The sequence below is a fragment of the Herpailurus yagouaroundi genome, unplaced genomic scaffold, assembly GCF_014898765.1.
Source record: "Herpailurus yagouaroundi ecotype Mexico unplaced genomic scaffold, PumYag 186, whole genome shotgun sequence".
Classification (NCBI taxonomy): domain Eukaryota; kingdom Metazoa; phylum Chordata; class Mammalia; order Carnivora; family Felidae; genus Herpailurus; species Herpailurus yagouaroundi.
Window position 1 is genome coordinate 33,196,509 of NW_024412417.1, and position 21,993 is coordinate 33,218,501.

Genomic DNA, 21,993 nt, shown 5'->3' on the forward strand with positions numbered 1-21,993 from the left:
TTTTTTTTTTTTTAACGTTTATTATTTTTGGGACAGAGAGAGACAGAGCATGAACGGGGGAGGGGCAGAGAGAGAGGGAGACACAGAATCGGAAACAGGCTCCAGGCTCCGAGCCATCAGCCCAGAGCCTGACGCGGGGCTCGAACTCCCGGACCGCGAGATCGTGACCTGGCTGAAGTCGGACGCTTAACCGACTGCGCCACCCAGGCGCCCCCAGGTTGGTTTTTTTTTCAGTTCAATGTCTTCTTTGATGTACAGAAATGCAAATGATCCCATAATCCTTTCACTAAAAGGTGGGGGTTTTGTCACCAGGATTCGCTGGTCCCTGGACCATCAGCTGCTTAATCAAAGACAGCTTAGAGGAAACTAGGAAACAGCCCATGCCAACGCGTGGCTCACCACCCATGGCGTCTCAGAACCGTCCTATCTTTGACATGATTCCTCCTCTGTGGTCAAAGAAACACTCTCCCACTCGTCAACCTGGTTGCCTGAAACCTGCATCTTCTTCAACTCCTCTCTCTCTCACATTTCCCCTAAAATGCTCTTTCTCCATCCCTGTGGCCACTTCCCTGAGCCCTGGTCACTGTCATCTCCCGTGTGGATCACAACAGCCACTTGTTAACGGGTATCCAGCTACGTCACTAATCCAAATGCACACGTTCACAGAACCTTCTAGAAGCCAAGGAGCCTGCAAGGGCTTCAGAGTCCTGAAAGTCTTAAGTCTTTAATACGGTAAAAAAACAAAAAAAACAAAAAAAAACAAAAAAAAACAAAAAACCGGCCCTGCTCACCTCCCTGCTCACCTGTGGCTAGTTCTACACCTGAGGGAAGATGCAAGAGCCACGCCTATCCAAGGTAAGGTCTTAAAGGTACAGCGCACTCCTCCATCTTCCCTGGGCATGGGGAGGACCTGAGCCTGGCATCGAGCCCCTGACGAACACCTACCAGGCACCAATCAATATTAAATGGATGAAATGTCAACGAAACCCGCCTTCTGCTTCCAGCCCCACTGATTTTTCTGCATGCCTCTTCCCGGAAAGTACACTCATCTCTTGTCCCACCCACCCCTGTCTCTACAAGAATTCGATTCAACCTTTAGGAGTCTGCTTGAGTATTTGCCTCCTCCTGGAAGCCTTCACCTCCTCCAAGGAGAATCCAGCCCCAGCGTTTTCTTCATAATGAACTGTACTGTTTGTGTTGCCAGGTCACGGTTGTCGGTAGGACGCCAGAGTGTTGTGTTAGGACAGAAAATATGTATATGTTCGGTCTTTGCCCCAGTTCCTGGCACAGAACTTCCCCAAACCCTTGGAATTTCCAGAATGACAGGAGTGTCTCTGTCATCCTGATGACCTGGGGGTAGGGGGTTAGATAAGTTCAGGATGGGAGACACTTACAAGGAAAACCAACCACAGGATTAGAGGCTTGAACTTTCAGCCCCAACCCCTGACCTCCAGGGAGGGGAAAGAGGGTGGGGTTACATCACCAATGATTAATCAATTGTGACTACATAACAAAGCTTGGTAAAAACTTGAATAGCCAGTTTCTGGAGGCTTCCTGGGCTGGGGAATATACCGAAGTGTTGGGAGGGTGGTATGCCCAGAGAGGCAGAGCAGCTCTGCACCCTCCCTGACCCCACCACCACCCTATGTATCCCTTCACCTGGGTGCTCATATATATCCTTTATAATAAGCCAGCAATCCCAAGTACAGAGCTTCCCTGAGTTCTGTGAGTCGTGTTCATGAATCATCAAACCTGAGGGGAGTCCAGAGGAAATCCCGACTGTGAGGTTAGCCAGGCAGAAGTGTGGGGAGCCTGGGGAACCCCACTCATGGCAAGTGGCTAAAGTGGGGGCAGTCTTGTGGCACTGAGCCCCTCAGCCTCTGGGACCTATGCCAACTCTGAGTAGTTAGTGTCAGAACTGGGTTTAACTGTAGATGTCAGAAAACTGATGTGAGAACATAAATGCCTTTGCCATCCCGGGGACAGCTTGAGGGCAGAGGCTTCCTTTGCTTCCTTAGCTGCCCACAGGGCAAGTGGAGGAGGCACTCACACCCCTCTCCTCAACAGGCTGGCTTCCCAGGGCTCATCCGGAGCCTTCCCAGAGAACGGTTATGAACGAGAGAGATAGCACACCAGATGTGAACCAATTAGCCCCGTGAAAACCAAGGGTGGCTTGCAGCTCTAGAGGGGCAGACCTACCATCCACCTCCCACTCACCGCACCAGCCACTGAATGTTCTCTACATAGATGAAAACCAGATTGTACAAGGAATCAGTTTCTCCAAGCAAGCTGTTCTTTAAATTCTTGGCCTTTTTGCTGGGATTCTGTTGTAACCTCTCCACGCCACTGTAAATACCTCTCCCTCGGCTTCTGAGTGTAGCCACTGGGAAGCCAGGTGCTCCACACCGAGATGACAGTCTCACCGTGCAAGAGACAGTTCAGAATTTCAGCCTCCTGAGGTCAGCCACCAGCTGACCAGAGTCACGGGCAAGGCACCTGGTGGGCTGCGTCGGGGTGAGGCTTTCCTCGGAGACCAGCTCTGCACAGGAAGGGGGTTCGCAGCTCTGGGCCTCTGGGGGTGTCTGCGTGGCCTGTCTTTACTTACATTCTCGGTTGTGAAATATGGCCAATGAACCTCCCAGCCTCTGAGGACCACCTGCTTCCTTCTCCAAATGCAACAGCCCTTTGAAGGAGTTTTCCAGGGTTCAATTCCAAGGTCTCAAGTGATTCTAGGCAGGGACAGCTTCCGAATGCCACACAAGGTGTAAAAATGAAAATTCCATCACTCCTGCTTTTGCCAAGGCTGCCCCTTTCTCTCCCGCTCTGCCCGCTGCTCTATCTGGGGCTTCCCAGAGCCAGAACATTCGTCAGGCCGTGGCTCCCTTGTGCTGACTCATTATTACAAAGCCCTTCCCTGTCCATTTCACACAGGTTTCCCCATTAAGTAGGGCTTGTACCCACTCAATTATCTGCTGCATAATTAAATGTGTGTGCTCCTATAATGCCTTCCCCAAGCCTGGAAAGAAGCCGTGACTCAACCTTCCCCACTGAGTTACAGTTGGGTGCAAATACCCAGACAGATCTCGAGGCTGCATGTGGTCAAGCCACCTCTGGAGGCCGAGGCCAACACCCGACCCCTGACTTCAGAAGGAACTTTTCCAGCTTTGGTTTCTGCAGGGAACAATCATCTGTTCAGGCTCAAAGTCCACTTCTACCATTTGCACAGGTGTGAGCACAGGTGGGGGAAGCAGTCTGGACCACTCGCCAGCCCCACACCACCGAGGGCAGTATTTAGGAGGGGTGGGATTTAGGAAGGATGTTAGACTGGGTGTTGCTCTACAGACAGTCGACTCGTGTTAGTGAGGTGGTGACCACAGGGGGTATCCAGAGATTTCTAGGCTCTGCCACCTCCCTTCCAGGACCAGGTCTTAGGACCTGGACAGCAAGAAGCAACCAGGGTGGGCTCTCAGCTCCATATGGATTCCAGTGGCCCAGGAGCTCCTAAAGGGGATGGCGATTCCTGATGACTTTCAGAGGCCCCATCCATGACGCTCATGGTTGACAGCCATGCAGGTCCCCTCATGCCAGCCACACCGGCTTCTGAGCGGCCGTTTATCCCTCCTACCCAGCAGCAGAACAGAGGAAAGAGGTCTTCTGCCCGTGCGGGGCAACAAAGCCAAGTGATTCGCTAATAGCTCAGACTTTAGATTTTTAGGTGGGAATTCCCTCCGGGGAAGAGGACTTATAGAATTATTCCCCTTCCCAGAACCAAAGGCAGGGGTGCCTGGAGGAGACCCAGACACATCCAACTTTTTACCACGGAGACGGGGAGAACGACCCACACTGACTACAGTCTCAGGGGGCGTTCTTAGAGCGGTTTCTGCTGGTTCTGTAGGTACAGAAGAAACACACATGGGAATGTGTGCATGCACCTGATGTGGCCACAGGACATCAAAACCACTGCTCCTGGTGAAACGGACGCTGATGGGGGAGAAGTTTAGTCCAGTTCGGGGTGTGAGCAGAAATAAGGCCCAGTGATAGAACCATCTAGAGGCAGGTCAGGGTGGCCAGGCAGCTGAGGCTGAGCAGGCGGGATCCCTGTGGTTCCCCTATGGGTACTCCTGAAAAGCTGACTCAGGGTAGTGCACACAGTTGCCCTCAGGGTGCCCCTTTGCAACATGGTCACCTTCTCCCATGGTTCTGGTGCTTGCGTCTAAATGGTGATGACCATGTGCTGGCATATGCTTTGCCCCTCCACCTTGAACGTCCCCCACCCTATTCTCCACCGGCTGACCCCTTTCCATCTTCCCATCACCTTCCACTCCAAGCTTCGCTGGGTTTCTTCTTCTTTGCCCATCGCTAGATCCTTTGTTCACCCTCATCACGGCACTGAGCATACAGATTAAACAGGGTGGTCTACTCCCACTAGAGTCTCAATTCCTTGAGGGGGCGGTATACGCCTGGTGGAATACTTTTGGAGTTGTAAATTCCTTCCCTCAGGAACCACGCTTATGCAGAAACCTGCGGTTCAAGGTAAATACTTCTAACTGGATCAAAGGAGGGTTTTGTATAAATATTTTTTTTTTCTCTTGTCAAACCAGGACACTTTCATTACTGAGAACCTATGTTAAAATATAGACGTTCAGGTTCAAAAATGATTTAAAACTTGTAAAAAAAAAATTGATGAGGGCTTCAAGACATATTGCTTTCTTCTGTCTTTTATGCCCGAGTTTACTGCTATGATTTCATATCACTGTGGCTTAGCCTTGGGAACCCTGCTTGAGTAAGAAACAGAGGGAGCTGTGATTTTTCCTGAGATGAGCCACATGTAAGTGACAGAGCCAAAGGGCTGTGCGATTTCTCTCCTCATCCCCAACCCTATTGCCCATCATTCAAAACGAATAAACCATTCAGTTTATGCCACATACTGACTCACCCCAGACTCTTACAAAAAGTTCTAGTAAAACTCTGTGTCATCGAAAGGACACATGGTACAGATGCCTTTATATGAAATGTCCAGAAGAGGTAAATCCATAGAGTCAGAAAGCAGACTGGTAGGTGTCCAGGGCTGAGGGCAGGAGGAATGGGGAGCAGCTGCTCAAAAGGCAGGGGGTATCTTTTCAGGGTGGCACAAATGCTCTGGAATTAGACAGTAGTGATAGTTGCACATAGTTGTGAATGGACCACAAGCCTTTAAGACGGTGAATCTTATGTTATATAAATCTTATCACAGTAAGCAAAAAACCAAAAGTGGCTGTCTTACCTTCCTTCCAAAAGTATGCTAAAAAATGTTCAAACTGTTTCATAATCACAACACTGAGGACTGGAAAAGATCATCATTTATAAAGTTGGGGACCATCTCGGCCCCACTGGTCATAGGAGACCTATGTCGTTTGGGTTTGTCGTGGATGACAGATTCCAGTTCAAAAACCTCTCTGGAGCTGTTCAGTAAAAATGTTCTCAGAGAACACTCAAGCACATTCAAGGCAAGGATAAATCACATGGATGCCGCACGGACAGACCTTTCCGAGACAGAGGGACAGCCACAAGACTCCAAAAGCAGATCACCCAGAGAATGAGGTTCAACATTTAGGCAAGAAGAATCATTTTGATTATTGAATTTGAAGATCTGATACCTTTGAAATGAAACACTACACAAACTCTGCTGAAATAAGAAATACTTTCGGTTGTTTTTTTTTTTTTATGGATTATTCATTTTGAAAAGAACTGTATGGTCCCAGGGAGACAAAGTATAAAGACAGTTTGCTAGCTTAATGCAACCAAATCTGATTTGGGAATTATTATGAGGGGTTACTTAGTGCAGTTCTACATATTTTGTTTGTGATATAAATACACATATACATATATAGCTCAGGTATATATGTATAAATACGTTTATTTCCTGTGCAAATCACTCTGTATTTCTTCTTTCCATAAGTCTAATACTGAATTATGGTGATGCAAAGGCCCTCAGGGTGTTGGGCTAACCCGTGAAAGGGCCAAACACCGCAGAAAGAAAATGATTACACACACACACACACACACACACACACACACACACACACACACAGGATTTTCTTAGTTATGGAAAATTAAGTAGGCACAACTGATTGCTCTGAGCCGGCAGGAAAACTTGGGCAACTAGCATAGGTCTGGACAACCATGGAAAGCCCACAGCAAGGACCACATCGTGACCAGCCACCAGAGAGTCAGGATGGTACACTTACCGAGAGCGTCCACTGGCGGGGGGCGCACGGTGACAAAGTGCAGGATACACAATTGACACAAAAAGGAAAATAATAAAGTCAAACTGGTATTCGAGCAGCAGGCTTACCCTTCTTTCATGTGTTAAACAGTCCGAGGCTGGCCACCGAATTTTGTTTTAGGGCAATTAAACCCACCTCCACCAACAGCCGTGTGCCCAGGTTCCCTTCCCTGACTCACTCATATTCTTTCCTTCACATCTAAACAGAAATCTTCCTACTTAGTAAGCATCACCCCTAGAGAGGACAGTACGGCTCCTAAGAAGAGAGATGACTATATTCCCAAAAGAAGCCAATTAAGGTATCAAGAAAATCCTTCAAGTATAATTTATTATAACCTGCAAAGTAATTAGAGAAACCCAAGGAAGAAAACTTAAGCTAAGGTGAAAATAAAAAAAAAAAAAAAAGTTAACATTTTAGCTTAACAGCAAATACCATATTAGTCTGGAATTCTGTGAGTCTGTTTGTTAGGTTTATAGTATTTGCTTTGCAGGGTCTGGCTGAAAAGGATAGATTGGTATCTATCTGTAGAATCTGTAGAAAGGTCAGGCTCAAGGGTTAATCCAGCAAAATGTTCCAGTCTCAGCGCTCCCAAAGAAAGTCCCTGATAAGCTTTTAGTAGTTACAGATTGAAACAGAAGGCTTTACCATAATTAATTTTTAAATTTAAATTAAGAGTAACATGGGAGTTAAAGGAGAAGGTTGCTGACTTCGTGCAGTACAGCGGCAGAAGCAGGCAAATGCCGTAAAATGTTTCCCACACCCAGTCCACACGCGCTTCGCCCGTGAAGGTATGGCCGACCCCAGGACCCCAAAGGGCCATGAGCTGACATCAAACAGCAGGGCTTGATGGGGACTCATGAGAGGCCTTTCAGAACGTGGGCTACGAGGCCAGCTCCACACCATGTCCCTGCCTTCCTGCTGCCTGTGTCTTCTCCCCATCAGCTGTCCATAAGGCTGGCTCTGCCTGTGTCCCAACCCCGGGCACCAGCCTGGAACTTCCCAGAGGGCAGGTACCGTCTCTGTAGCCCCCAATATCTGCCTGGAGTTTACTCCTGGTAGGTGTTCAATAAACCTGCCTTCCAAAAACTGGGTACATTCACCCACAGCTGGAGCATCTGTCAAGTTGGTTTTTTTCTACATGTTTATTTATTTATTTTTGACGGGAGGGGGAGGGGCAGAGAGAGAGGGAGATAGAGAATCCCAAGCAGGCTCCATGCTGTCAGCATAAAGCGTGTCGCAGGGCTCGAACTGACGAACCGTGAGATCATCACCCGAGCCGAAATCACGAGTTAGGCACTTAACCAGCTGAGCCACCCAGGTGCCCCTGCCAAGTTGTTTTAAAATGGTTTTGAGGTGCGCCTGGGTGGCTCAGTTGGTTGAGTCCAATTCTTGGTTTTGGCCCAGGTCTTGATCCCAGGGTCATGGGATCAAGCCCAGAGTTGGGCTCCGCAGTAAGCTTGGAGCCTGCTTAAGATTCTCTCTCTCTCTCTCTCTCTCTCTCTCTCTCTCTCTCTCTCTGTGTCTCAGCCCCTCTCCCTTGCTCACCGTGCTCTCCCTAAGATAATAAAATAATAAAAATCTTAAAAAATAAAACATCTAAAACAAAATGAAATGGTTTTGAAATTAAATCTAGCCAAATCTACCAAAAAACAAAGTTTTTTTGATGGTAATATTTAAATACCTTTAGATTATAAATTACCACTCTATATTACAGTAAAAAAAAAAAAACGAGTCAAATAAAGCATGTGACAAAAGGTGATTATCTGCAGAGTGAAAATTAAGGTAAATTAGTCACATACAAAAATTACACCCCAGGGGCACCTGGGTGTTTCAGTCAGTTAAGCATCCAACTTTGGCTCAGGTCGTGATCTTGTGGTTTGTGGGTTTGAGCCCTGCATCCAGCTCTGTGCTCACAGCTTGGAGCCTGGAGCCTGCTTTGGATTCTGTGTCTCCCTCTCTGTCTGCCCCTCCACCGCTCACTCTCACAGTCTCTCTCGGTCTCTCAAAAATAAATAAATGTTAAAAAAAAAATTGCACCCCATATGTGTCTGCCTATGTCAAAGGCAGTGCTACAACCATGCTTAAGTTAAACGCACAAAGGAATTTGAAATTTTGAAAAAAAGAGTCAGAAGAATTTTTAGATCAAAGATCACAGTTTTTTTAAAAAGGCACGGCAGAATGCTGCTTGGTGATCTCCTGAAAACACATTAAAAGGTAAGTGATTATTTGGTTATCAGATTCAGTTCTATCAGGACAAAAAAAAATGTATCCAAAGCACGCGTCTATCCCAACATATGGTGTAAATCTCAGAAGGAACTACTAACACTTTATAAGCCAAGAGTCCAGGAAGGGACCACTTGAGGGAGATGATGCAGATGCCTCTGTAAGAGTTCTGGCAGAAAAGGAAAACTACTGGTAACCAGACCCAAAAATTAACTCGAAGCCTCAGATAACCAGATTTCTTCTGGCCCTTGTAGCATTCCCGCTCCATTCTCAGGCTACCCATCTTCCAGGAGAGCGCTCCATTCTAAACAGTCAGAATGACGACTCTGGTACCTTCTAGAAGGTTCCATTCACCCCAGAAATACACAAATGCGTGCACTCAGGTCAAATAAAATGCACTTATATATTGTAGAAAAAAAATTATAAAGGATAGAAATAAAAACTGCTTTCTGGTTGTACTCTGGAGTAACTAGAAAATCATCTGGAACATTCCAAGCTACTGATCTGACTTGGCTCATAGATATAACTACACCACCATGGCCACCTTGTCTGGAAGGACATGGTGCCTGACACCACCAGGTACATGGCTAGGGCTGAGGGATGGATGCTTCAGAAACACCCTTGGTCAGAGCCTCCACTCTCTACCTTCAGGCCCAAGGGCCCCACGAAGCCCCACAACCAATGCCAATTATTCTGAATCCCAGGACCAGAAGCATCTATCTCTTCATGTTACCCAGTCCAGCACCCTGGGTGTCCTGAAACTTTCTACCGGGTGCCTAGAAGGGGAGCTCGTTATCCTCTCCAGGCAGCCCGAGCCAGTGCTGGGCAAGTCTAGTTGCCAGAAACTTCCTTTTGTGTTGCACTGTAATCAACCCATCAGGCTTTCCCCGTAGGTCCAAATTCTGCTAATTGGACAATTCCAGGGACTTTGAGTGACAGATGAAGACTAGTTCAGCCTCCATGGAACATTCAGATAAAAGGATTATCACTGCAGCCAAGAACTTAAGGCCTCTGGAAAGACAGCTCTGGAACAGCTCCTTTTTAATTCCCTCATCCTCTTCACCAAACTCCCAAACCTTTCCGGAGCTGGAAGTATCTTCCCTGGACCTTCCTTCCAAATCCCTTCTATCTCAAAGTTGCTAAGCTGTCAACTACATGGAATTCGGTTCCAACCTGTTCTTCCACGGGACCCCAGATTCAATGGAAGTGGATGACTGGCTGTTTTACTTGTGAACATTGACCTCTGGACACACTAAAATGTTACTGGCCACAAACCCCATTCGTTGTCCAACACTAGCTCCCTGGTGCACTAAGAAGATACAATATACATTTGAGAAGCACTGAGACCAAGAACACACATCCAAAACTAACAACTGAGGCCAATACTAACAGAACATCTGATTATGAGTGAAAACTCTCCTGCCTTGGGGCGCCTCAGTCGGTTAAGCGTCCGACTTCAGCTCAGGTCATGATTTCACAGCTCATGGGTTCAAAAGCCCACGTCGAGTTCTGTGCTGACAGCTCGGAGCCTGGAGCCTGCTTTGAATTCTGTGTCTCCCTCTCTCTCTACCTTTCCCCGACTCATGCTCTGTCTCTCTTTCTCTCAAAAAAAAAAAAAAAAAAAAGAAAAAGAAAAAGAAAAAAAAATTTAAATTCTCCTGCCTTTATCTTGAAATGGTCTTATGGTTTTTCACAAGAACTAGGAGGGCATTTTTTAAAAATGTCCAAGCTTTAAAACTTTGCCCAGTCCTCACCCCACCGTCCACCAAACTACTCCATCTCCCCAAATATATTTTCCTCAAATACCAAATGAGAACCTCTCATTTAAGGAAAAGAGGAAATTTGGTTTGGGGGATTTCTACCTAAAAATTTTCCCAAACAAACACTAAGCACAGAGCAGCCTCAGGGGAAAAACAAAACATTTCATCAGTTGTGAGACAACAACTTCAAAAACTTGTTATCAAGAAGAACAGTCGGGAAAGAATGTCACCTTCTCAAGTTTGAGTCCCTACATTCTGGGTCTTAGTAAAACATCACAAATGCCTGCAAAGTGGATGTAGCTAGATTTTTCTGTGCACATTCGAAGTCCACGCTGGAAGAGCAGAGTTGGGTCTCGTATCTGACAGCGGGCCAGCTGGTGGAGGACAGTCAGCAGGGAGGTGGGCAGACAGCCACGAGGCACCAGGCTGGTTTCCCCTAGGGAGCCCCCAGACTCACGAACACCCTGAAAAATCTCTCTATACAACAACAGCTCCCAGCTTCCCACTGCAGCCGTTTCTAACATTCTCACAAGACTTAATAAAGGGTTTCGGAGATTATAGGCTGTGAAAGATGGAGGAGAAAATGACATAATTTCTGTAATAATTACTAGAGGACATTTGCATGAAGGCTTTTATGCGTTATCCCAAGGCTTCCAAGAAATTTATAGGTTTCATTACAACGCACAATAGGGCACGGAAACTGTCAAATTTTGGAGACAAAGGTGGGGGGAGGGAACAAGTCAAGCACAACTTTGCAAGGGCCTCAAATTAATAGATATTCTGCACTTGAGAACTTTAATTCAGATGGATTCTATTTGCTCCTGTTCTCCAGGGCTGTCACAGGCAAGGAAGTCTGAATTGAATGCTTTCTGCTTCAAAGACAAATCAAGCACATGTTCATTTCCCCAAAGTAACACTATGCATAGCAGAATTTGTGGAGTTACCTTTTTTTGCTTTCTTCTGCAGTTTCAGCGTATCTGAGGACTTCTTTTTTATCTCTTGGCGGGCTTTTTTATATTCTAAGAGAAAGCAGAATTATTGAATAATTTTACCACCTTGCTCAACAGAAAATCTTTTAGGAACAACCATTACTCTCATCCCAGAAAGAATGAACAATGATACGCAATAAACAGCTTAATCAGGGTACTATATGGTAAAAATCTCCTGCTGAAGGGGTTATTAACATGAAAACCAACAAAATGCACCATGGTCTTTTCCTGATAGAATTCACTCATATCAGCTGTGAGGAAAGACATCATTTGGGAATACTTTACTAAATGTGAAAAATCCACAATTTCTCAGCTCGTGTCAGGAAACTGAAGAATAGGATTTGCTTTCCCAAGGCCCCCAGTTTGCAGTGCTCTGCTCAAAAAAGAACCCATGTAGCAAACCACTGGCCAGATGTTACCATTCAGAGAAGAGCACTGAAGACTGTAGCGTGAGAAATCAGACGGTGTCAGGGGGGGAGAAACTGCGACATGCCCAGCTGCCTTAGCCTCATTCTCACATCAACACCAAGGCCGGCACCAGACCCCCCGGAGAAGGGGGCGGCCCACAAACACCACACTTCCCCTGACAACCACCTCCGCTTCCCCTACGGGTCTACACCTATTCCTGGATTTCTCATTTCTGTTGCTGGCACCTCCATCACCCAGATTCAGACATCTGAAATGACAGCTGCCTCTGACACTTCTCTCCTTTGCTGCCCTGGTATGCATTCAATTGATTGCCAACTGCTCCAGTTCCCTTGCAGCCTTCCCCGATGCCTCCCTCCCTGCTGGTGCCATGCCACCAATCAGACACCTCAGTCACATGCTCATGAGATCCACTGTTAGCCAACCCTTTCATTCTGGTTCACTCCCCTCAGATCCACTCACGTGCTTTCTCTCCCCGACACTTTACTGCAGTTATGAGCCTCCCAGCAATGAATGGCTCCTGCCCCTGCCACGATGCCAGCACCCCCACCCATGGGTTCCAGGAAGACCGGCTTGGGAGGTGTCTGTCTGGACCACTCTGCCCCCGGCGGCTGGCACACGAGGGACTGGGACATGTTTGTTGAAGCATTTCCAAAGAAGGCAGCAGTTCTAGGGGTGCCTGGGTGGCTCAGTCGGTTAAGCGTCCGACTTTGGCTCAGGTCATGATCTCGTGGTTCACAGGTTCGAGCCCTGTGTCAGGCTCTGTGCTGACAGCTTAGAGCCTGGAGCCTGCTTCAGACTCTGCGTCTCCCTCTCGCTCTGCCCCTCCCCTGCTCTCTCACACTCTCTCTCTCTCTCAAAAATAAAGAAAAAAATGAAAAAAAAAAATTAAAAAAAAAAAAGAAGGTGGCAGTTCTGGACAGGAGACCCAAGGATAGCTTGTATCATTAAAAGTTTGGTTTTCAAGATGTGTTGTGATGCCTGAAGTATGAATCTTTGGCAATTCACATTTAATCTACCTGATCGCAATTAATACCACCAAGAATCTGGGCTCTCAGCAACAGGGGGATGTTTCATGGGATCACTTTTGACTCCTTATTCTCCAACACAGAAATGCCTCCAGGAGACATGGGAACAGAGTGGGCCCTCAGGATGACACCAGCAGAGGCACCAGGCGGCAGCCGGCAATACCCGTGCCTCTGCTCGGAACACGCGTCCTACTATGCAGAGGACAGCTTGCCCCCCTGTACCTTTTGCGTGGTCTTTATCCAGCTGGTTAGCCACTTTCTTCCATTCTTCCATCTGTTCTTGAAGCGGGTTTATCAGACAATCAATTAGAGCGCTTTCACCAAAAAGAAAGAAGAAATTAGATACATTCTGTTGTCAAGATTTACACTTAGCTGTCAAAACTACCTAAATCAGGGGCGCCTGGGTGGCGCAGTCGGTTAAGCGTCCAACTTCAGCCAGGTCACGATCTCACGGTCCGTGAGTTCGAGCCCCGCGTCGGGCTCTGGGCTGATGGCTCGGAGCCTGGAGCCTGTTTCCGATTCTGTGTCTCCCTCTCTCTCTGCCCCTCCCCCGTTCATGCTCTGTCTCTCTCTGTCCCAAAAATAAATAAACGTTGAAAAAAAAAAAAAAAAAAAAAAAAAAAAACTACCCAAATCCAGGACTTCAATGATGCAAGACAAGGCAGTATACTAAGCCAAGTTCACATCCAAATCCCTCCATTTCGTAACAACCTTATTCTCAGAACGCTCTCCAGAGACTGTTAGGAAGCCATAAGCATGACTGGTTGGAGCAACATCTCTTCCTGTTTCCCCTGCTTATCTTCTGACTCTTGTATTAACGAGCACGGATGCAGACCAGCGGGGTCACCCCTCTGGCTGCACAACAGAAGCACGTGGAGAGCTTTCAAAAGGTAAGGACGCCAGGGCTGCACCCCATACCTAAAGCCTGGCATACACTTAGAGGGTGGGACCCCGTTATTACTAATTTTTAAAAAGCCAGGGGTGCCTGGATGACTCAGTTAAGCAATCTGACTCCTGATTTGGGCTCAGGTCATGATCTCATGGTTCGTGGGTTCGAGCCCCACATCTGGCTCTGTACTGACAGTCTGGAGTCTGCTCTCCCTCTCTCTCTACCCCACCCCTGCCTGCATACTCTCTCTCTCAAAATAAATACATTATATATATATATATATATATATATATATATACACACACATACATACATACACATATATATGTATATGTATGTATATATTTGTATATATACACATATACATATGTATATACATATATGTATACATGTATATGTGTGTGTATATATATATATATGTATATATACATACATATATAAAAGAGCCACATGAGTCTGATGTGCATTCAGGATTATAGTCATGACTGTAGGCTAACTGTGGACAGCCTGGAGAAAGAAAAGCTGAATGATGAGCTCTTGGATCAGAGGGTATCCCCAGGGACTCCCTGTATTTTGTGCAGGGTCCCAAACAGATCACACGTAAGCACATGGAAAGGCAGCTCCCCACCCAGAGGAACCATGCAAGGCATGGACCCCCGAGGTTTTTGTCTGGGTAATGGAAGGAAAATGGACACATTCTGACATTTACAGAGATCCTGTAGGAAAATTAGAAAGTGCCCATAAATTGCCTGAATTGCACTGATGAGACGTACTAAGAAGGTGTTCTCAGACTGCCTTTTGATCACAGAGCCTCCTGAAAACCTTCAAGTTCTCGGTACAGTTCCCTCCTTTCCTCATCAGGGTCTACGTGGCACTCCCCCCTTCATACACACTCCCTCCAGCCATCAACACAGCTCACTCCCTTATTTCTTCCAGGTGTCTGTTCAGACCTCTCTCTGGAATACACTCCCTCCCTAACCACCCAGGGTCGAATGGCCGCCACCTGTCTCCTCTCCGTGGGCCTCCCCTGGTGGCATTCGGCAGCCCCTGACGTCATGTCACATGTACATAGTGCCCAGAGCGTAAGTCCCATGAGAACAGGACATGGTCCTATTCAGTGCTACACCCCACACTCCCTAACTAAGATAGTGCCTGGCACACAGTAGATGCTCAATAAATCATGGTCGTTGAATTGGTGTCCCCTCATGACTCAAATGTGCAGGCCACAGGCTTGCAAATAAACCCGGGAGAAGGCGCCTGGGTGGCGCAGTCGGTTGGGCGTCCGACTTCAGCCAGGTCACGATCTCGCGGTCTGTGAGTTCGAGCCCCGCATCAGGCTCTGGGCTGATGGCTCGGAGCCTGGAGCCTGTTTCCGATTCTGTGTCTCCCTCTCTCTCTGCCCCTCCCCCGTTCATGCTCTGTCTCTCTCTGTCCCAAAAATAAATAAAAACGTTGAAAAAAAAAATTAAAAAAAAAAAAAACCCGGGAGACAAGTGTGAGAGGAGGTGCTGCATGGTCTGGGGAGCACCACCCAGGAGCCAGCAGGAGGGAAGGCAGGCAGATGTCATCACCTGCTATCCAGGCACTTTCTGCTGGAAATGTGTAGATGTTTCATTAATTTTCACAAGAACCCTTTAGAGACCACTATCCCCATTTTATAGTAGCTATGATTCCTGCATGATTCTAGCGCCTGAACGGCCAGTCCAGGGCTCAAACCCAGGCCTGGCCATCTCCAAGACCAGGTACTTCCCAGAATATTCTGCCACCTCCCACAGTGGCCCAGCCAGGGCCAGGGTCAGAGGCATCTCACTTGGGCATATCTGTAAAGCAGAATGGTAGGAGAGTGCTGAATTCTGCCCATCTTCTTGGAAGAATGCCCCCCTCCCTCCCACTGACTGGAACACGGGTGACTCCACATCCTGGTGCCAGCCGTTGCCATTTCCACCCATGCTGGCAGCGCGGGGCGCTCGATCGCTACTGCTGTCCTCCATGGAGGGTGGACCCACAGCTGCTCCTCCAGGGGCTCCTGTAGGGGGCGGCTGCACCGTTCTTCCACCAGCGGAGGGCGAGCAGAGACACACAGGAGCACAGAGAAGACCCCCAAAGTGGGGTGCAGGATCCGCAAGGGCAGGGACCCAGGCAGGCTGGTTGTCCGCCACAGTCCCCGCACCCAGGCCAGTGCTGGCATGCAGCGGGCGACCAACGAATACTCGTTCAGTGAGCGAGCAGAGCAATGGGCAGTGGGGACGTCAATGCTACGGGGAGATGATTGCTGCTTCAGGTGGGCAGGCGAGTCACTGCCTCCTTAACCTGAAACCAGCAAGGGCACATGCGATCGGGGCAGGATATGCTCCTCACCTCGAAAACTGCCTCAGCTTGGCTTCTATGCTTCTGTGCCTCATGCACATCCTCGTCAGGGCAGAACCGATCTCCCTGGTACCACCTGAAACAGAAACACACGCAAAGTTGAGGGCAGGAGACACACTGGAATCACTGAAATCTTTAAAAAAATTTTAAGTTTATTTATTTTGAGAGAAACAGTGCCATTGGGGGGAGGGACAGAGAGAGGGGGAGAGAGGGAGAGAGAGAGAGAGAGAGAGAGAGAGAGAGAGAGAGAGAGAGAGGGAATCCCAAGCAGGCTCTGCACCGTCAGCACAGAGCCTGATGGGGCTCGATCCCACAAATCATGAGATCATGACCTGAGCTGAAACTGAGAGTCAGACGCTTAACCGACTGAGCCACCCAGGTGCCCCAGAATCACTGAACTCTTGAAAAGAGAATGAAATAATTTGAAAACAAGCCATATTTCACCATGTGATAAAACCCAAGCCACTGCTTCTCACCACGCATGTGCGCATACACACATACACACACACACACACACACACACACACACACACACAGACACACAGGGTGACACATTTTCCTATAATCACCAAAATAGAAGTTACTTTTACTGTATGCAATGCCCAGTAACATTTTATACTCTATCTGATTTTCTTTAAACGCTGTGACCCAGAAATTGGTTTTACAACCCACTACCGGATCATGACCTACAATCTGAAAAACACTTCCCAAGGAAAATGATCAAAATAGTATCCTGACTTTCAAGGAAAAGCTGTTGTTTTGTTCTGTTTTCCACTTCTGGCAAAATAACCCTCTTCACGTTATTTAGAACAGCTAACAAGGCTACTCCGGCTAATTGTTTCAAGGTACATATTCTAGAATACGAGTAATTCAGAGACTAGCAAGGCCAAAGCAAAACGAAACAAGGGAGCATTTTCTGAGGGGGTTGGGTAGCACTAGTGAAAGGGGGTCCCGCACTGAACAAATGTCAATGTAAGCTGTGATTCAGTTTTATTTTCCCCAAATTCTGGTCACGCTGCTCCCTTTAGGCACACCCTCTTTAAGACTATTTGTGAAGTGCCCTTCCTGCCCCCTCCAAGAAACAATGCCCGAATCAGCACTTACTTGGGCGTGGGGAGCACGTCACAACTACAGATGGGAATTCTGCACCAAGCACTGGAAAAGCTCAATTATAAATGTTATGAAAACATTGGGGCTCATGAAATCGGGGGGGGGGGGGGCAGAATGTCACATGAAGCACTATTTTTCACAGACAAGGCCTTCAAGGGAAAGCTGTAGGCATTTATGGTAGGCTTAATGAAGCCAAGTTAACGGGAAAGGAATTCCCTCCTTTATTAGTGCTGGTGATGTTATTATGGTTCGTATCTCCCCCTCTGCCTTCTCTTCTAGAAAGGTCAATGTGCTATTTCAGTTCCTCTTATTTGCCATTTTATTCTGCAAAACTAGCAGGTTTTCCAGAACCAAATAAATTAGTGTTAATAGTAATAAGTATTCAATATGAATATTTCTATATTTTAGTCTGAAAAGAGAAGTCTTCTAGAACAATTCTCCCACTCCCCAAAAAAGGGTTTCTCAGGGGTGCCTGGGTGCCTCAGTTGGTTAAGTGTCTGACTCTTGGTTTCAGTCAGATCATGATCTCATGATTCGTGGGATCGAGCCCTGCATCAGGCTCTGTGCTGACAGTGCGGAGCCTGCTTGGGATTCATTCATTCATGCATTCATTCATTCATTCATTCTCTCTCTCTCTCTCAAAATAAGCAAGCTTAAAAAAAAAAAAACTCACAGGATTTCTCAGCCTGAAGACTACCCCCCCCTCACCCACCTGATTCTCCGTGGGGGGGGGGGGGGCGGTTATCCTGTACATTGTAGCATGTTTAGCAGTATCCCTGGCCTTGACCTTCCACAAATCAGTAGCAGCCCCCAATTTTGTGACATCTAGACATGTCTCCAGACAGTACAGTGTTCCCTGGGGAGCAAAATCCCAGTTGAGAAGAAGCACTGCTGTAAGAGAACCTGAGCAAGACCTAAAGGTCACCGGAGGCTGACTTTTTAAATGGCCGAAAGTCTTGGTAAAATGTTGCCCTTTAGCCACTGGCACCTGCAGCCACTCTGGAGTTAGAAACCACCTGAGCATCCCCATCTACTGCAGCTCACCATGCTCCACCCGGGAAAACCAGTAGAGGGCGCTGTTTGCATGCACACCACTTGCCTCCTGGGCTCTCTACAGGTTCTCCTAAGCCTTTATTGCTTATAAGCAGGGACGAGGAACACTTTATCCCCGGGGAAATATCTCCTATTTTTCCTGGGCCTTCATTTGACTCAAAGTGAATAACCCGGCCATGCAAGGAAACTGGCACACTCATTCACTGCTGGAAGGAGTGTAAACGAATACTTTTCTGGAGGAGAATGTGGCCGCGTCTATCCAGAAAAGCCTTCAAGACAAGTCCCCTGTTTGACCTGGCAATCCTACTTCTAGAAATTTAACCAGAGAAAACAATTAAGGACGAGAGCAAATCCCCACCTATGAGGACAGTCATCGAAATGTTGTTGACAAGAAAAACTGGAAGCAAAATCTCATTGTAGGGAGCAGGGCAAATAAAGCATGGAGCACAGACGTACCCTGTCATAGCACGTAGTTACCTAAAATGCAGGACGGTGGTGTTTAAGGTCGTGGGAAGGTATGGCATCTGTATAGAGCTTAGGCTGTGCCAGGCCCTGGGGTAAGCGCTGTGCACACATGAACTCATTCAATCCTGCAAAATCCTGGTTGTGCTAGTATGATTACCCCCGTTTCCATCAGTGCCTTGTGGAATTTGTCCAGGGTCGTGCTGTCAGTAAGTGGGATTCCAACCGAGACTCAAGTTCCAGAGCCTATGCGTTTAACCACCCGGCACACGGCATTTACTACAGACCCAGGAAGGTAGGCAGGGGCAGGACGGAAAGCCTAGAATGAATCCTGCTGAATTTACTTAGCGACACGCTATTATGGGTGTTAGGCCCTTAAAGCCCCGCTCTCAAATTCTGGTTCTGGACCCTAGAAATGTCGAACTGGTCCCAGAGGACTGAGCTCCAATCCTTGCTAGGCTAACACTGAGAGCTAAGTGGGGGGCAGATGCCTCACTGACAACCCATGCCTCAGTTTCCTCAAGATTGATTTCTAGGCTTGGAAATGATCACCTCAAGGTTGGTTCCCTCACCCCATTTCTCTGCTCCATTCTTTCTCTCACCTTCCCAGACATTTTCCATGGACGGCCACCAGTCACGTGTCATCTCCAGGAAAGCCCAATGCTTCCCAGAAACAGCTGACCTACGGTGCGATAACCAGCAGTTTCTAAACATGCTGTCTGTGCTCACCCCCGGGCCCTGCGGCACAGGAAACCCTGAGAGGGGAGGAAATAAAAACCGCAAAGAAAACTTCCAAATGGCAATTCTCTCCGTCCAATTGGCACAGAGCAGATGACATCCTCTGTGGACCCCGGGACCCAGCCGCTGGAGGCACTGCTGATCTAAGCAACATGGGGCACCCTAAAAATAGCTCTATGTGTGGAGGTGCTTAACATCTTATGCTCTTCCTGACCCTGGCTAAAACTTAAAAAAAAAAAAAAAATCAGCAAGTTCGAAAGAGCTTTCAGAGGAAACCGGCTGTAGCTACAAAGACAGAGCAGACATGTGGAAGGGCTCTGACTTGACAGTGAGAATATTTATGGAATCAAACGGCTGGGTTGAGACGCTCAGGAGCCTGTGAGTGAGGACAAGCTCTTACTCGTTTCTGTGCTGCCTGTACCCAGCACTGGTGCCGGATGAAGGAACCAACATTTACCATTCTGGGAGCAAATCACCACGCTGGCTCTACCTGGAGGCAGGACCACGGACTGGGTTTGTCTTTTCTTTAATCCATAAATCTTGGTGTGTCTTATAAGTGCACACTATACAATGTCCAACATCAACAGGAGATTCTTCTCTTAGAAAAGATCTATACTGATGCGAGCTCAATCTGAAGAGAGAATGGTATATTCGCTTCCTATTGTTTTTGTAATACATTACCACAAACTTACTGACTTAAAGCAACACACATTTATAATCTTATAGTTTTAGAAGTCAGAAATCCAAAATCTGTTTCACTGGGCTAAGATCAAGGCCTTGGGAGGGCTGCAGTCCTTCCAGAGGCTCCAGGGGAGAATCTGTTCCTTGCCTCTTCCAGTTTCTAGGGGCTGCCTGCATCCCTTGGCTTGTGGTCTCTTCTAATATCTTCAAAGCCAACTACTTAGCATCTCTTGTCTTCTCTGACCTCTGCACTGTTCTCACATCTTCTCAGACACTGATTCTCTCTACCTGCTTCCTATAAGAATCCTTGTGATTACACAGACCCAGCTGGAGAATCCAGGATAATCTCCCTGTCTCACGATCCTTAACTGAATCACATCTGCAAAGTCCTTTTGCCTTACACTGTGGTAACATAGTCACAGGCTCCAGGGGCGAAGATGTAGACATCTTTGGGGAGGCATTACCCTGCCTACCAGCACTGCATAAGAGTTGCTCATTTGGAGAGTGCAGAGGGGCAATGCGTGTCTCACCAGAGCCTATGAATTGTCAGCTGGTTAAGTCCGGGCCAATGATCTAATTCCACCCCCACCCCCTACTCCCAGCAGTGGCTGGTCTAGGGGTGGGACGAGGAGGAGAGGTTGGAGAGGTTGTCGTAGAAGCCTGTGGGGAAAAGACCCTGATCTGAACATCAACACAACAAAGAGACACCACAGGATGTAAACAGAAGCAGGGTGCCCAGTTACTGCAGTCACCTATCATCATGGCCACGGGGACACCTGCCTCAGGATGAGACCCGTCCTCTGAAACTAACACACACAGCCTGGTCTTCCTCTGGACCCAGAGCTCCTGTTTTGTAAGAGCATACATCTCCTTTTTTTTTTTTTTTTTAATGTTTATTTTTGAGAGACAGTGTGCATGAGCAAGGGAGGGACAGAGAAAGTGGGGGACAGAGGATCCAAAGCGGGCCCTGAACTAACAGCAGACAGCCTGACATGGGGCTCGAACTCACAAACCGTGATGCGATCACGACCTGAGCTGAAGTCAGACGCTTAACGGACTGAGCCACCCAGGTGCCCCACATCTCCTTATTTTTAAAGCCACTTTGATTTGGTTTTGTTTCTTGCCAGTTGAAAGGAGAAGAGAGCAGGGAGCAAGGGCCTCCCGTGCTTCCCCGTAGCACCAGGAAGCAACCTGCTGCTGAAAGAAATAACGGTCTCCAAGTGGCTGCGGATGTAGATATACTTTATGGCAAAAATCTTAATTCTTTTCCATGTGGCACATGTAAGAGCTTTCTCCTGTAACAAGCAAAGGTTTTTCATAATAAAGTAGCACAAATCAGTCAGTGATCTAAATTGGATGGATTGCAAAGGAGCCCAACAGTGGAGAAAAAAGAATAGGGTCCAGAGGCTAGACTAGCAAAGTACGAATGTCGGGGTAGAATACTATGTTTTGCACCTGAAGACACTTAAAAATTCCATAAACGTTTGCTGAGTGGTGCACCAGTTTCCTGGGGCTTCCGTAACCAAGCACCCCAAACCAGCGGGCTTAACACAGCCACAACATACTGTCCTCACACGTCTAGAGGCCAGGAGTCTGATGGGGCCGTGCTCCCCTGGGAACCTGCAAAGGAGAATCCTTCCTGCCTCTTCCCAGCTTCTGGTGGTTCCAGACAATTCCTGGCTTGTCAAAGCTTCACTCCCGACTGTGTCTTCATTTTCGAGTGGCGGTCTCCCCTGTGCGCCCGTCTTCACATGAGGCATCTGTGCCTGTGTCTGCATGTGTCTGTGTCCAAATTTCTCTCTTCTTTTAAAGACACCAGCCACACTGGATTAGGGCCCACCCTAATGACCTCACCTGAACTTGATTACACCTGCAAAGACCTTATGTCCAAATAAGGTCATATTCACAGATACTGGGGGGGGGGGGGGACTTCAACCTATCTTTCTAGAAGACTCAATGCACCCATGATGGGGATCTACCATGCAGCAAGAATTAAAGTGA

At 47.6% G+C, this 21,993-nt stretch overlaps 1 protein-coding gene across 9 annotated transcripts in view; it reads right to left on the reverse strand.

Moving 5' to 3' along the window:
- MTSS1 (MTSS I-BAR domain containing 1) overlaps positions 1-21,993 on the reverse strand; it is a 165,215-nt gene that overhangs the window by 23,248 nt on the left and 119,974 nt on the right. For 5 of the 9 annotated variants that reach the window (XM_040494372.1, XM_040494369.1, XM_040494375.1 and 2 more), the window contains exons 4-7: positions 15,940-16,024; positions 12,915-13,006; positions 11,194-11,268; positions 6,228-6,239 (exon numbers count right to left, since the gene is read on the reverse strand). In XM_040494372.1, the coding sequence (XP_040350306.1) occupies positions 6,228-6,239; positions 11,194-11,268; positions 12,915-13,006; positions 15,940-16,024 (264 nt within the window). The remainder of the gene's footprint in view (positions 1-6,227; positions 6,240-11,193; positions 11,269-12,914; positions 13,007-15,939; positions 16,025-21,993) is intronic. The other 4 variants (XM_040494371.1, XM_040494374.1, XM_040494376.1 and 1 more) reach the window with 1 other exon arrangement.